At 52.0% G+C, this 15,434-nt stretch overlaps 1 protein-coding gene across 2 annotated transcripts; it reads left to right on the top strand.

Moving 5' to 3' along the window:
* The first annotated feature begins 2,423 nt into the window (after positions 1-2,423).
* LOC128134845 (collagen alpha-1(XXVI) chain-like) lies at positions 2,424-14,887 on the top strand. 2 transcript variants are annotated; one of them, XM_052773027.1, is made up of 4 exons: positions 2,424-2,596; positions 11,843-12,257; positions 12,397-12,557; positions 14,058-14,887. In XM_052773027.1, the coding sequence occupies exons 2-4, from the start codon at positions 11,873-11,875 to the stop codon at positions 14,433-14,435; spliced, it is 924 nt and encodes a 307-aa protein (XP_052628987.1). In that variant the 5' UTR covers positions 2,424-2,596; positions 11,843-11,872; the 3' UTR covers positions 14,436-14,887. The 2 variants fall into 2 exon arrangements, with proteins under 2 accessions (XP_052628987.1, XP_052628988.1); XM_052773028.1 differs by lacking the exon at positions 2,424-2,596 and having other exon boundaries at positions 11,779-12,257.
* Positions 14,888-15,434: the final 547 nt, after the last annotated feature.

Genomic DNA, 15,434 nt, shown 5'->3' with positions numbered 1-15,434 from the left:
AAGAATATGCCCTGTCTACCTCCCTCACAGAATGTGAGTGAGAACAGGACAGGTATCTGTAAGATCATGTATGGCAAGGAGAAAAATTGGTTTGTTTTTTCTTCTGCTGCAAACCCAAGGGGGTGTTACATGAAACTAGCCATGTGCAGGTTCAGAAAAAAACAAAAGGATGTTGCTCTTCACACAACATCTTGTTAAAGGGCAGATTTCCCTGCTGTGGGATGTTGTAGCCTACTAAAATTTTACATGGGTTCAAAGAGAAACTGGACTATGTCTGTTGAAGACTATTGGTAGGCTGTCATGATGACCTTAGAATCATAAAATCATTTAGGTTGGCAAAGACCCTTAAGATCATCAAGTCCAACCGTTAACCTAGCCCTGTCAAGTCCACTACGAGACCATGTCCCTAAGCGCCACATGTACATGTCTTTTAAATCCCTCCAGGGATGGTGACTCAACCGCTTCCCTGGGCAGCCTGTTTCAATGCTTGACAACCCTTTCGGTGAATAAATTCTTCCTAATATCCAATTAAATCTCCCTGGTACAACTTGAGGCTGTTTCCTCTTGTCCTAGTGCTTTTTACCTGGGAAAAGAGACTGACCCCCACCTCGCTACAACCTACTTTCAGGTAGTTGTAGAGAGCAATAAGGTCTCCCCTCAGCCTCCTTTTCTCCAGACTAAACAACCACAGTTCCCTCAGCCGCTCCTCATAAGACTTGTTCTCTGGACCCACCACCAGCTTCGTTGCCCTCCTTTGGACACACTCCAGCACCTCAGTGTCTTTCTTGTAGTGAGGGGCCCAACACTGAACACAGTACTTGAGGTGCAGCCTCACCAGTGCCGAGTACAGGGGGACGATCGCTTCCCTAGTCCTGCTGGCCACACTATTTCTGATACAGGCCAGGATGGTATTGGCCTTCTTGGAAAGTCTCTCAGTGCTGCACTGGGGGGAGCGTACTTTGGGAAGCGCGACTACGTGCTTGCACTGCTTTTATATTTCTACCCAGGCATCTGCTAGTCAGCCTGCTGGAGACAGGGTGCTGTCGCAAAGGAATCTGTGGGCTGACCCAGCATGGCTGTTATTCTCTCCTTTCTTCCAACTAACTCGTTACACATGAAATTTTAAGTACTGTAGCTTTAATTCTTGAGTTTTCTGGTGTTTTATTAAAATCTTGAGTCCATTTTTGTGCTAACCATTTTTGTGCTAACCATTTTGCCCGTACTTAGAGTAACCACTGAGTGAAGGAATATTTAATGAATGCACTCATTAGGTGACAACTGCAGCCACAGCTGGAAAGCAAGACATGATACATCCGAACCTCTTCTATACCACATTTTCACTGCAAATCTGAAAACCGCTTTATGAAAGATGGCAAGTACCACTATCTTGATTCAATAAATGGCAATATGGACTAAAGATTAGGCCTCATAAAGATAAGCCAGAAGTCTCAGCCTGCCTTACCCACAGGACCTATGGCTTTAGGCAGGTTGTACTGTTTAGTGACAGCCTTTTAGTGCTCAGTCCCCATCCAGCCTCCACCCCAAGTACTACTGCAAAGAGAAGGTCCTGCGGGAGATGCTCTGCTTCCTTGGGCAGGAGGGATGGAGACCAGGCTTGTTCCCACTCATCTGCGCTCACTGCTGTTAGGCTTCGGGCACGATGTTTAAAATTTTCTTCTCTCTCAGCTGTAGCAAAGCTGTAATGGCTGGCTGATCCCAAAGCCATGTACACCCTTATTCTCATAATGGCTCTCATCTCTCCAATGGTGGTCAGGTGAGTTCACTGAACCAGCAGAAAAATAGTTGTACTGCAAAAAAAAAGTTTCCTGCCAGTTCTCTCCCTGAAGCAGCTCCCTGCCGAGTTGTGAGCAGCAGGGCCAGCCCCAGGACAGTGGTGGCAGGGTGCCGGGGGTCTGATCTCCTCTCAGTGGCTGCTAGCAGTTGGCAGGACTAAGCCTTAAGGCCAAGCCTGAGCAAGAAGAGATAGTTGAAGATCTCATTTGAAGGCACAAGCCGAGATGAAAACAGTTCAGAGCACACGTCCATTTCAGTTTCAGAGCGATCAGCACCACCACGACCTTCTGCCCCATGCCAGCAGCTCAGCTGGGCGCAGGCCAGCCCACCATCACTGCTGCAGTCCTGCGCAAGGAGCTGGTGCTTCCAGGTCTGGATGGGACCTCTAGGGATGGCACTGCTGCCTCCTGCGGGGTTTCTCCTCCATCCTCTGACACAGGGGCCACCGGCCACGTCTGAGCTGTGGTCCGGGACGGGGTGGATGGCAGGTCTGTGCCCTGAGACTGCGAAGGTGCTGTGGCTTGTCGTGGCCCTGGAGTAAGGCTGCCCCGAAAGAGTTAAGAGGAGGGCTCCTCCCTCCCAGTACATAAGTCTCCTCCTGGGTGACCTTCCCGGCAGCCTTTGCTGGCTCTGCCCCAACCAAACAAAGAGGGCAGCAGCTTTTCAAACAGCGGCTTCCCAAAAAGTTGGCTGCTGCAGAGCTGGGCTGTGCTGGGACCCTGGCTGGCCACGGCCACTGAAGGATGCAGCAGCAAGTTGGTACCGTCGCCTGGGAGGATCCCGGCAGTCGTCTTTAGTCCCTGTACGTGGATACTGTGCCTGTTTTCTTCTGTGCATTACGCTGGTTTGGGTGCTGGGAGTGTGATGGGGAAGGAAGGAGAGAAACTTCTCGCAGTGGTAGTTGGATGGGGGGTGTGAGTGGCAGGGAGGGGTGGCAGGAGGCCGGTGTTAGCGAGCTCCTGCGGCCCACAGCCATCCTGCGCTCGGCGGAGCGCTGTGCTGGATGGAGTGGACCGCTGCTGCTTGGCACGCCGACCGGGGATGCGGAGGTCTGGTGCCGCACTGAGAGTCAGTCTCAGAGCTGGGAGTGGCGTGCCCGATCTGAAGTGCTGTCCTCCAGCTGCTTCTTGAACGCAGAAACCTGCCTAGCAATTTTCCAGCAGAGGTGTGGGCCCTCTTTAGAAAGTGCCTGTGTGTCGATAGGCTGCTGGGTGGTGGATTTAAGGCAGCAGACAACCACAAAGCTGCTCCAGCCAAGACACCATAGACAAGCAGGAGAGGAAAGAATGGAGCTCCACAAGTGCGGCTTTTGGACCTTGCCTCTGTGTTTTTCTGTCCCTTCATTCCTGCACCTCCAGGCTGTTGATGGAAGAGGGCTGTTTACTGCCACCTCTGCAGGTGAACTGCTCTGCCTGCAGTGGCCGATGGTGGTTAGGACTAATTAGTCAGCATCTTTAAATGCCACCTGAGACTGAAAGTGCTTGTCCTGTGTGTTGCACCGTCTTGCAACTGGATGCTTCATTTTTCCTTCCTATTCATTGGCTTTGGGTTGTGGAGCCACAGCGGCATGGTGGTGTGGCTACAGAGCGCTCTCCTTGAGCCCCAGAATATCCAGGTGATCAGTGGGTTATTCTGCCAACAGCAGCACTAAACCACTGGTGTTCGTTTATCGTGGTGAGGTACAAGGTGCCATATACCAGGCATTACTTTGCGCTTGTAGGGAATGCGCTGCAGCACTGGCTCAGCCCACAACCTCTTGATGCTGATGTTTTCCCTGTGCTGTAAGAGCTTTGGTCCATCGTTCCTTCTGCACCTTCGTTTGTTTCAGTCCATTGCTTCTTCTGCACCTGTATTAGCGTGGGGTTAGATGTGTGTCAGGCTTCAGAGAATACAGCCTGTGTGGCTTCGTTAGAGGAATTGCAAGGTGGGGGTCTGTCTTCTGAGGGCTTGGAAACTCTTCACCCTAATGTGTAGTAACAGCCTTGGTTATCTCTGCAGAGAGTTGAGATTAGCCCAAGTTTCCAATGGCTGCACTGTCGAGTAGCTATATAGATTTGGAACAGCAGAAAAAGGAGATTTGGGGGGTTCCTCTCTAATCTGCAGAAGGAGGTGAATTTAGCAGTTTAGCTGAAACACTTCTAGGTGAATTAAATCTTCAGCAGTAGTCTCGGAACATCTGGCCTGCCCTCTCTCGAGGTCTGAGGCTGATTCTTGCAGTGCGCAGCAGCAGCTAGGCTATGGACAAGCTCAAGACTTCAGGACTGTCTGCACCTGAATGTGCTTATGCACACATTTGTATTTCAGGGCTCTTAGCCTAAAACCTGTGCCACGAGGCACTTTTTCTCTGTTTTCCTGCAACACTTACAAAGCATGTCCTGATGCTGTAGGAATGTGCCTGCTCAATGTTAACCTTCCTCAAATGTCCTGGCTTTACCACAAGGAACAAATATCGTGTTACACTTTGCAGTGATTTATTTGTTTCCTCTGCAGGCACGTGAAAGACACTAGAAATTCAAGGTATGCTTGTGGTTTAGCCTTTACAACTCTCTTTGCTGGAAGGGCTGCATCTTTGGAGGGCAGAGACTTAAAGCTGCATAACACTTTGAAGAGAGGCTAATGTTGACTGCACAGATAAAGGCAGGGCAGTGAGATACTTGGCATTTATTGTTCTTGTCGGAATACTTAAGCTCAGCTTGACAAGTTTGTTCAGTACCAGGGCAGAGATGGATTTCTGAGCCTGGATGTGAAATCCAGCTTGTTCCTCTCCCCCAGGCCTTTCCAGGTGGTCTGTGAAAGCCTCTTGTTCCTTTAAGCTGTGGTTCCACAGTTGTTAATACCAGGTTTGGACACTCCAAATAATTTCTTAATACAAATCTGACCTTTACCAGGTACAGGCACAGCATCACAACCATGCTGAATTTGTCAGACCGTGTGATACAGTGTTGATGTTGACCTATGTTTTTTGAGCTGTAGGAGAGCCAATCAAAGGAGCAAAGCCTTTTTGTACAAAGCTATCCATCAGCGCAATTTTGTACAGTGTCACTGCTTTGTGCTGCGTGGCTTCGGACCCTTTGACCATCAGGGAGGATTTTCTTGTATTCCTGAAACTCTTCCTTTCCTTCCCTCAAACATGAGGAAACAGTACTATGTTTACAGTATTGTTACCCTGTGCCCATAAACAATCCTAATACTCATTACATATACACGCTGCTATTTATCCTATCACCTTATCTTTATACCCTCTACCCCAGTTAGCACAAGGCTGTAGTGGCATTGTCTGGGTCAAAACCAAACTATGTGTATCATCCTACTGACAACTTGTTTTGAAAACCGCAAAACTGTTAACTAAAGAAACCTTGCAGGGACACAACTTTCTTCAATTTGCACATACTGTAAATCTTGAAGTAGAATGTTAAAGTTTTATATTTTCCATTTGAGGATCTAATTTTTACAATGTGGCCAGGCAGGGGGCTAGGTCCTCAACTGCTCTGAAAACAGAGCCTAAAGGAACTGGTCAGTTGTCAAAGGTGACAGAGCAAAGCTAGGTCTGGGCTCAAAATAGCTCACTTCCAAATCCTGGGCCAGATATACAACCCCTTCTTTTCTGCCGTTCTGATGGCTGAAGTACAAGTTGATTAAAAAGCTTCTTATGAGGTTTTCCGTTCAGACGGCAAGCCAGCATGGCTCAGGTAAGAGCAGCACCATCTAAATTCTTCTGGCCCATCTCCTTTTAATAAAACCTGTAACTGAGCTGCTCCTTCACCAATTTTGCAAAGAAAATCAGGGCTCTGTAACATGGGATACAGCACTCCGTATGGCTGGTAGCAGTAGATGTTAGATAATGTAATTGCTTCCACGAGGCTTGACAAATCCTGCAAAGCAATGATACTGGGTAAAATTGCATCCTGGGAGAAATGGCCATTCTTCCCTAGCACAGATCTTCCTGCTTTGGCAACATTTCAGCATGGGACACCTAATACTGTTAATCTTCCTCCAAGCTAAGTACTGTTAAACCACATTGCCAGTTCTTTCTGATTATGTGTCTCCATGAAGCTAAGACTTTCTAGTCTGTACAGCAGCGAAACTGTTATCTAGGTGAAGAGCTAAGAACTATCCATGTCCCTTCAAAGCTGTGCTGGGCAGGCTCTGAAACAGGACACTGAGGGAGGGCAAGAAACCAAGTGGAGCATTGCCATATCAGCTCACCCTTCCTGTCCAGCATGGCTGTGTTCAAAGCACATTTCTCTGCAGGGCGAGAAGGAAATCGGGCGTTCCCCCAGCAGACTAGCCCCTTCCACAACATCTTTGCTATCACTGTACTTGAAACACTTCTTGCTTTCTTGGTTGTAAGAAGCTCTTTTCCATGTCTGAATCAAGTGTAAACCAGCACTGTCCTCCTTGTGCTTCTGGAGGATGTTTTTAAGGTTTTTTTTTTTTCCCCTCCGAGCTGCTGCAGAGTGAAAAAGGACTCATCTTGCCAGCTTTTGCAGCAGCTATTTAGAACACTGTGGGAAAGCAATAAAACCAATGAGGATGGATCAGTGTCTGTCCCCAGCTGCTTGCAGCTGCTCCAGCTTCCCAAAGGCATGCTGGGGATCTGAGAAGAAGGGCTGGAAATCAGAAGCAAAGAGAAGGGCAGGCAAGAGGACCTCATTGATCTGCTACCAGCCACAAGGCTCAGGGTGAAGGGAAGTCTGGCAGATTGGGCTTGTGGCTCCTTACAATGTCCACGAGGATCAATCCCCTTTTGCTAACACCTTCCCTTTCTTTATTTTTGTGTGTTTGCATAGCCTGGGATGCTCTGTGCATCCATTATGAGTTAGTCAAACTGTCCTGTCCCATGCCCTGGTACACTGGCCTTGCACTGTACAAAGGCAGTTGAAGTTGAAAGGAAAGGGATATACCCACATCTAACTTTGTCCTTCATGGTCCTATGTGGACCTTCTTAGGGCAGGAGTATTTTGCACTCTCTGCAGCACAGCAGTCCAATGTGCATTGGGATGTTAACAACATGAAGTGGCTGTTTTCAATTGCTGAGACTCTCCATGGGTTGCAGCTTTTCTGTCTCCCACTCCTCCCTCTTCCTGCTTCACAGCCGTTCTCACCATCAGCAGTTTGTCTCACTGGCGAGACATGTTGCTTCACCTTGGTATCTGCTATCATTGTGGCTGTGCTGCTTCTGAAATGATAGATTGAAGCTTGTTGCTCTGGTTAAGTACATCCGTAGATAAATGCCTACATCTCTCCAAGGCTGTTCCACCCCTGAGGGCCAGGCTGGCTGTGGGCATGCTGTCGTGCAGCTAAGCCAGATGACTTAAATAGCTATTGAGAAAAACGCAACCCCAGGGTGAAGCAGTTACATGATTGTGGCATGGCACTACAGTCTGTTGAAGAGTCTGTGGGGATCTGGTCTTCCCTGCTTCACCCGAGCATGAATTTCGGAAGAAGCTTTGCTTGCATCTCCCCAGGGTCAAAACTGCCTGCGTCCAAGAGCAGCCTTGCAGCTGTGAGACAGAAGGGAGAAGTCAATCTTCCCAGACACAAGTCAATCCTGTGGTCACACAACTAATGTTTAACTCCTGGGCAATTTGACATTCAAACCCTGATAATCAGGGCTACAGAAAGGCTGGGAGAGAAACAGGTGGCATTGCAGCTGGTGGGTGTATGTGTGTGCAGGCAAGAGGGGGAGTTTCACCCCGAGGGACCTGCAGGATGGATGCTGGGGAGCTCCTCTTCCTTGGCTTCACTTCCTGGCGCTGGGGCTTGCACTGGCACAGAAACAAGTGATGAAGAGGAAAAGCCTGCTGCTTGCCCTAAGGCTAAAGGTTAGGTAACTTCACCTGGGTTGTAGGAAACTTGGATTCACAATTTTCCTCCTTCTCAGACCTTAAATCCACTCTGCTCTGAAGGGAACTCTGGGGTGTGTATGAGTGCTGCCTTCTTTCTCCTTCTCTCTTGAGGCTATTCCATTTTGTATATAATATTTTCTAGGCCAGAGAACGGGGGAGCTAAGGAGATAATCCCAGTGATGAGAAGGCTGCTCCAGGCTCTGGTCTGTGTTTCTGTGGATATTACTCCATGTGGAGCTATGGAATAGAAGCATTACCAGCAGTGATGCCTGGTTAAAGGAGCTTTCCTAGCTACAACTAAGTACTTAAAGACTTTAGGCATTGAAGGGGTTCAGCAGCAGCTGAAGAAAGGGTAGCTGATGTGAAATTTGGACAGATGCCTAAATTGCAGGCCGAAGCTAAATTCCTTTTGCAGGCCTGGCTGTATAACAAAACATGCAGCTGCTCACACAAATGTGTATGTCCAACTGGCTGGGTAAGGTCTCGAAAGCCAACCCACCGAAGGGCAAAGCTTGTGGTGCTGCATGACAGCCCTCTCCAGCTGTAGCCATAACCTGAGTGTTCCAGTCACCACATCGTCCCCCTGGGAGTATGCATCCCACTGCAAAACAAGGGCTGTGCATCGGGGAAGGACACTTGCAGGCCCATAAGGAATCACACTGAAGCTATTATAGCTTGTAGGGGAACGATGTTGTGTCCGCACAGGCATGACTGCAGAATCGGGGCTTGAAAAATTACTTGCAGCTGCGGCTGGTGCACAATGTGATAGCCAGGTAGGTGGAGGCAAGCCATGATTTTGGAACAGGGGCTTCTAGTGCCCACAGACAGCTCACAGCGCCTGTGCTTTGTATGGAAACCTCTAAGCCAAGCAGACTTTATGGTGCTGCTCTATTTTAGAAATAGCAAAGGCTGAGTCAGCCCAGAGGAGATTGTTCCAGGGACTTTCTGGAGGAGATGAAACCTTTCTGTTTTCCTGATATCCAGAGAAATGAAAAGGGGTGAAGGCAGAGAGTAAGCAGTGCTGTGGATTTGCTTCCACTGATGCGCTCCTGCTCCCTGTCCCCCTGCGAAGCCACCCCTTAATTAAGTTCTCCTGAGTGGTGTAAGAAGCCTTCAGAGGAACCATGTCACCCCCAGCCTGGCCCTGAGAAGTGAAGAGAACTCCATCCCCAAATGCAAAATCACAGGTCTAGGAAAATCCCTGAATCTTTCCCTCTCATTGGATTGATTTTTTTTTCTTGTGCAAAAATTATTGGAGAGTAACAAACATCTTGTAGGTCAGGTGAGTGTAAAGGTCTCATCTCCAGGAATGTGTAACTTGAGCAGCTGTGCATAAGCTGCGTGCATGACACAGGCTGCAGCTCCATTGGGAAAATCCCCTCTGGAGAGCGAGAAAGAGGAGAAGGTGATGGACTCAGCTGTGGAAATGGGGAGCATATTTAGTACAGGAAAACTGCAAGTTCACAGCAGGACCTGGATAAATAAAGGTGTAACTAGAGATGGAGCCAGACCCGAGCTGTCAGAGAGGCTGACTGTTGTGATCTTGGAGGAAATAGCTGGAATACCGTATTGTCTGGAGGGGCAACCTGTTGCTTTTACTGGCAACCCTTTTCTCCTACCTGACAGGGTAGAGGAGCTGCTGTGCGCTTTGTACACCCTCATGTCGTAAGTGAGCAGGATTTGAGCTGGATTTTGCCCTGCCCTTCTGCCTGCACTTGCCTCCTGCTCACCAGCTGGACTCTGACCCACAGCCTGCCTTTCAGCATCTTCTCTGAGGTGGGTTTCCAGGTCTTGGACTATATCTGATCAGTAAATACATATTTTTTAAAAGCCCTGCTGCAGAGACAAGTACTGTTTTTGAAGTGTAAGGAGCCTGGACGAAGCTAGCCTTGAGCCCTGGGGCACTGATGATATCTCCATGGAGCTGCTGCCCGCAGCCATGCAGCCATGCACTGCTAGCGTGGACCCATCCTGTGGAGCCATGCACTGCAACGAGGAGCCACCCTGGCCAAACTCATCCCACTGCCCCTCCAGCAAATGGGGGGCTACAGGGGAGCACCCTGCATTGGGAATGCTGAGCTGACGTGGGGTTAGCAGGGCAGCGATGGTCTGTGCCTCCCATGAGCTGTCCCCAAGCCCAGGAAGGCAGGGCAGTGGGAGCTCTGCGGAGGTCTGGGGAAGGTCCGGAGGGGATGAGCAGGTGAAGAAGGAAGGAGTTGGGACCTGGGGATGGTACAAAGCGAGCCACATCTTCAGTGAAGAGGGAGCTGGGGGGATGCTGCATGAAGTCAGCGCATCTCCAAGGCGCTCTCATCATCTCTCTTCCTGTGCGGAGGCTGGATGAAGGCTGCAGGCATGGGGCGCTGGCTTTCCTGGCATTTATGTAAACTTTATGTTTCTGTCACCGGCTGTTCAGATAGCTACACTGCTTTGCCTTTGCTCTAGTGTCCTCTGGCCATGTCTTGAAACACTCTGGGAGGAGGGCAGAGTATCTTGCCAGGGCCTGAACTCCCCATACCTGCAGCCACAGGAAGCTCAAGGTGGTGGTTCCCTTGGCATGGGGAAGATTGGGTATTTCTGACCTTTCCTCTTGCTCTGCAACTGCAGTGTCTGAATCCAGGGATGTCTGTTTTCCTATATCCACTCCCCCAGCTCTTATCTACAAGGTCCTTAATGCACATAGCAGGGCATGGGGTGGCCTTTAGATGTAAACAGATCTGGATCAAAGTACAATCTACATCTCTGGAGTTAATGTCTCTCTCTTTTGCCATGGAAGAAGTAAAACGCAGAGGGGCAGAACTCCTGTGTTGAATTAAGTGGCTCCATTTCTCCTGTTGCTTTCTGTGGCTGATGTACAATACTCTCTGTTTCCTTGGCCAACAAAACACAGTATTGTCCTTTTTAAGATCCACATGTGCCTGGGGAAGTGAGGTTTTGAAAAGGTTCCTATATCACATCTGCTTGGCAGCGACCACTTGAGGTAGCCCCTAGTATACATTGCTAATCTGGAAAGTGTTTTGCTGTCTTTTGGGATTTCTTGGAGGCTATTTATTTTTGGGGAGGCAAAGCCCAAAATTATGTCCTTTAGGCAGCAGTTGCAGCACTGAGTATCTAAGAAATGCCTGCAGATGGAGGAAGCTGATAGGAAGTGGAAAAAACCCTCCATCATAGTTGTATACACACATACATATGTATGTATACACATATATAGGTATATGCCCGTGTAGGTATAAGTGTATATATACACATATACACAACTCCAAGCACTGTCCATCCTGACCTGGCCCCGCTGTGATGCCTGCAGCAAGGGAAGGGGCTGGTCCCGCCACATTGTTTTGCTCTGAGGTGCGACCCAGAGGAGACATGCATGCAGGGGCCATACCAGCAGCACAGTCCCCACTACACCACCCACACATGCACAGCGAGCATGAGCCACTGTCCCCTGACTGACACCACCAGCCAAGGCTGTGCGTGTGGGGAGAAAGGGGAAGCACAGGAGGTACAGTCATTACATTTATAGTTGTTTACAACTGGTATATAAATGGTTGCTTTTGCTTTTCCCAAAGGTACGGGACAGTGTCATCTCCAGACCCAAAGGGCAGGCTCTGCAGCATTGACACTTTCCACACAGTAGTTGTCAACGTGGGCATCCCTGGTTCTGCTTGCCATAACCTTCCAGGCCACCAAGGAGATGTGAGGCTCCGGTTGGGACCTGCCAGCCTCGTGCAATCAACTGCCACTTGCCGGGACTCGCACCGAGCTTCCTAGGGTACTGAGCTGCTGCTCGGGATCCTGACCGCTCCTGATTCCTCACTGTGCTGTTGGCAGTGGGGAATCGATGTCCAGTTTGGGACACTGGGCAGAGCCAAGCCCATTACCATCCTCTGTGTCCTTGTCAGACTGGGGGACCAGGCTGGACCCCCTGCTCTGAGGGGGCTCTGTGTGACTGAGGGGCAGGTTTGGGGCTGTCCCTAGTTGCTCCGGTGGGAAGAGCTGCCTCATTCCTCCTCTCCCGCTGGGAACTGGATCACTGCCTGAAGCTGGGGATGGTGCTGCGTGGACCCACGGCCGGGTCTGGCAGCCTGGCAGCAGAGCACTAGCAGACCCTGAGGGTCCCCCCGAGCAGATCCCATTGCGGGGCTTAGTGCTGTCTGGGGGGCTGCTGGCCTCCCCGCGGCGGCTTCGCTCTGGGGATGTAGGTGCCGGCTGCAGGAGGGGTGCCGGGAGCGATGGGCCGGCTGGACGACCACGCCAAGAGGAGGATTGTGGAGCTGCGCAGGGCTGGGCTCAGCTTCCGCAAGATCAAGAAGGTGCTGGAGCTGGACGACATACGGGTGACGCCGCAGGCCGTGTACCTCTTCCTCAAGAGGAAGAGCGTGGAGCCGGGGTCGGCAGCAGCTGGCTGGGACGGGGACCAGCCCTGGCCCCCGCTGCGGGGGTGCGAGGCTGAGCCACCCAAGCCGCCGGGTGCCCGTCCCCCCGCAATGCCCAGCAGGGGCCCTGCGGGCAGCCAAGACACCAAGGAGGGCATCCAGATCGTTAGCGTGGCCTCGCTCTGCAAGGATGGCGGGCAGCTCGGGGAGGCCCTGCCCATGGGACCGCCCTCTGGGAACGGTAAGGCCTGGCTCCCTGTGGCGGGGTGCCACCATGGCCACCCCCTGGCAGTGCTGGGCCAGGGAAAGGGCTCCCCGTCCCATGCCTGGGAGCCCCCAAGGGCCTCCTTTCGAGTTGTTTCTCTCGCTGTCACTTGCAGGCGATGACGGCTCCACAGGCACCCCCTCAGCTTCGGGGGGCCCAGCCACCCCCCCACAGCACCTGCCCAGCCAAGAGCGGCTGGTCACACCCCCCACCAGGAGCCCAGCCCTGATGGTGAAGAAGATGATTGTGGACAGAGCTCTCCTCCCGCAGAAAAAGGTAGGATGCCAGGTGGCATGGCGGGATGGGAGAGCCCATCTGCTCCAGCCAGGAGCCGGTGCGGTGCTGCCTGCCAGGACGGCCTCACACAGCACCCTGCTACATCTAAACCATGCAGATGAAGCAGGCTATTGGGGATGAAAAGCTCCTGAAATGCGCCCCCAACCTCTGCTAGCTGCACTCTCGAGCAATGCTTGACCCTGGCACTTGGTGAGGTTGTCTGGGAAGGCCTTCTGTCCGCTGGGGCCATGGGGCGTGCTGCTCACCCGCCTGCAGCCAGCACTCACTGCTGCCCTTGGGTGATGCTGGCCGTGGTGATGACAGTTTCTGCCAGCATTGGCCTCCAACCTCCAGCTCACAGACCCCCTCTTTAAGTCCTGGTTTCAGTACCAGCTCAGGATGTTCCCCCAAGCCACCATGAGGACACCAGCAGCTGAGTGGCTTGGTGCCGCACCAGGAGAGGAAGGGCTGTGGCAGGCCAGCCACCCTCTGGGACATGTCCAGCTGCTGTAATCCCTAATGCATACACCCCTGCCTCGCCATGCCACAAGACCCCCAGGCTGTGGCCATGCATGCGTTGCCCCGGCAGGTCCTTGTCCCTGCAGCCATCCTGCACACCATGGTGAGCATGCAGCCAGCTAGCTAGCCCCATGACCAAGCCCAGCTCTGCTGGCAGCCGTGGCGAGCCATGCGGCAAACGTAAGTACCCAGCAGTCCCAGGACCAGCCCCAGGTAGGCTGTCAGCAGGGTGGCATGGCCATGGGCCTGCCCCTATACTCAAGGTTTACCCCTTCACAGCAGGCTCTGACCTCTGGAGGCTTCATTGATGGACAATGCTGTTGCTCCACAGAGGATGGTAGGACACTGGTACCTGCCTTTCTCGCCATGGCATCCTCCATACAAAACAAAGCTGTGAGTCAGACTGAGATTTCATCCATGGCCCTGTCTCTGCTCAGACACAGCAAACGCCTTCTCCAGCCCACTCAGGTATTTGTCAAGAGCCCTTGCCAGCTGCTTGAGAGGACACAGGTTATTCAACACCCTTTCCAGGAGAAAGGCTCCCCAGGGGTTCAAAACCAGCACGTGATCCCTCTCGGAGAGTAGAACAGCCCTTTGCTTCAGGGTGCAATACAAGAAGTGGAGGGGCTGGAAAGAAAAACCCAGGATACGCTATTTCTGTCCCTGTGGAGAGGAAACACAGGCCTGGCATCCGCACGGGCAGCCCAGCTGCCAGCTAGCAGCATCCACCACCGAATGGCTAAGCATGTGCTGATAGCATGCAGGGCAACGTGGAGTTCCTGTGGAGCAGCGGCATAGGGGCTGGGTGGGGATGAAGTGCAGCTCAGAGTGTGGTGAGGTCTAGAAGTCCACAACAAGGTGATGGCTTTCTCTCATGCCTTGGAGCTAAGTGCAGAATAAATCTTTCTCTTGATAAATGCCACTGAAGGAGCAGCTGATAATGTTTCACCTTCCCTTCTCTTCTGCCTCCCACTACTCCAGGTCAAAGATGCCAGCACTCAGACTGCCCTGCCAAACCCCCTGAGTCCTGGAAATCAAAACCTTGCTTGGGGTGGACCAGTGCTTCCCCCGGCTCCCAGCTCCCATGCCATTGCCGAAAAGCTGGATGCTGTACAGACAGAGATCCAGAAGCTGAGCCAGGCCCTGCACATGGTGCTGGAGAGGCAGTGCCGCCTGGAGCGCCAGCAGGAGCACCAGCAGCGGCTGCAGCAGGAGGTGCTGATGACGCTGCAGCAGCTCAGCTCCACCGTGAGCCACGGTGCCGTGCCAGCGAACCAGCCCTGCGCCCCCTTCAGCAGTATGGCCGAGCCCTCGCCCACTGTGCCAAACTTCAGCCAGTTCAAGATGGAGCTCATCTGACCTCATGCGACATCAGCGTGCTCTAGCAGTGCTGCACTGATGGCAGGAGGAAGCTGTGAAGAAGAACCACCTCTCAGGCTGTGGCAGCTGCCTAAGGATTATGTGGGGCACCCAGCAGAGAAGGTCACTGATGCCTCATGTTTTCAGCCCTGTTGACTGAAAGGAGCTGCCTGGCACAAGAGGCAGGGCAATGGAAAGCTGAGGCCTCGCTTCTCCTGTGCTGCCCATCCCAGCTGGCGCTGGATCTGGCTGGTGGCCCATGGACTTCAGCAGCGCAGGCAGGCTGCCTGCAAGTAGAAGATGCAACTAAGAGAGACACAGCAGGGGCGTGAGTCTCAAAGAAAATGCGAGGCTTCCTGTCATAAGGGTCAGTGCTGTGATGATCAATCACAGAAATGCTTCGTGCCCTCCCTCTGCAGAGCCTTGTTCAGTAAAAATCTATATACACCATAGTTCAGAAACAGCGTGAGAGCTCTTTCTTCATTTTACCTACCCGTTGCCCCACCAGGGAGCAGGCTGGATCTGTCTTGGGCACTGCCACCATGCACAGAGCTGCGCAGGGTGCTCAAACCTGTGAGGTGAGACCACCGCTCCACACACGAAGGATGCTGCCGGAGGCCTAGCATCAGTTGCTGCACTGTTAGGGATATATCACACTTGTGTAGGAAACAATCTTTTACTGAGCAGATTCCACCTAGGTCCCACTCCTCACCCCACATTCTCAGCAGATCTGGAGTCTGGCACTGCTCCTGCTGACTGTCTGGCCAGGTACAGGATACAGGCAAGACCATACAAGTAAGAGTTGCACCTGCGCATGAGCTGGGTATTCATCTCTCCTCTAACCCCTTTTTCTGGGCAGGATATCCTCCTGGTTGTGGTCCCTAGCAGGTCTCCCTAGTGCAGGCTGCTGCTGGTGCAGAGCTGCTCAAGCAGAGAGGGGCACAATGCTGAGAACCAACCCCCTTGTCCAGACAAGAAGGGCTCAGAGGAGACTGTTGT

Source organism: Harpia harpyja, chromosome 21 (assembly GCF_026419915.1).
Source record: "Harpia harpyja isolate bHarHar1 chromosome 21, bHarHar1 primary haplotype, whole genome shotgun sequence".
Lineage (NCBI taxonomy): Eukaryota > Metazoa > Chordata > Aves > Accipitriformes > Accipitridae > Harpia > Harpia harpyja.
The sequence above is the reverse complement of the archived record's forward strand: the minus strand, read 5'-3'. Positions and strand labels throughout refer to the sequence as shown.

What these genes read in the sequence shown, in the direction of transcription:
- LOC128134845 (XM_052773027.1), top strand. Translation starts at nt 11,873, where the DNA reads ATGGGCCGGCTGGACGACCACGCCAAGAGGAGGATTGTGGAGCTGCGC. An exon ending in GGGACCGCCCTCTGGGAACG is followed by an intron (nt 12,258 to 12,396) that starts GTAAGGCCTGGC and finishes TGTCACTTGCAG; the next exon opens with GCGATGACGGCTCCACAGGC. An exon ending in CTCTCCTCCCGCAGAAAAAG is followed by an intron (nt 12,558 to 14,057) that starts GTAGGATGCCAG and finishes CCACTACTCCAG; the next exon opens with GTCAAAGATGCCAGCACTCA.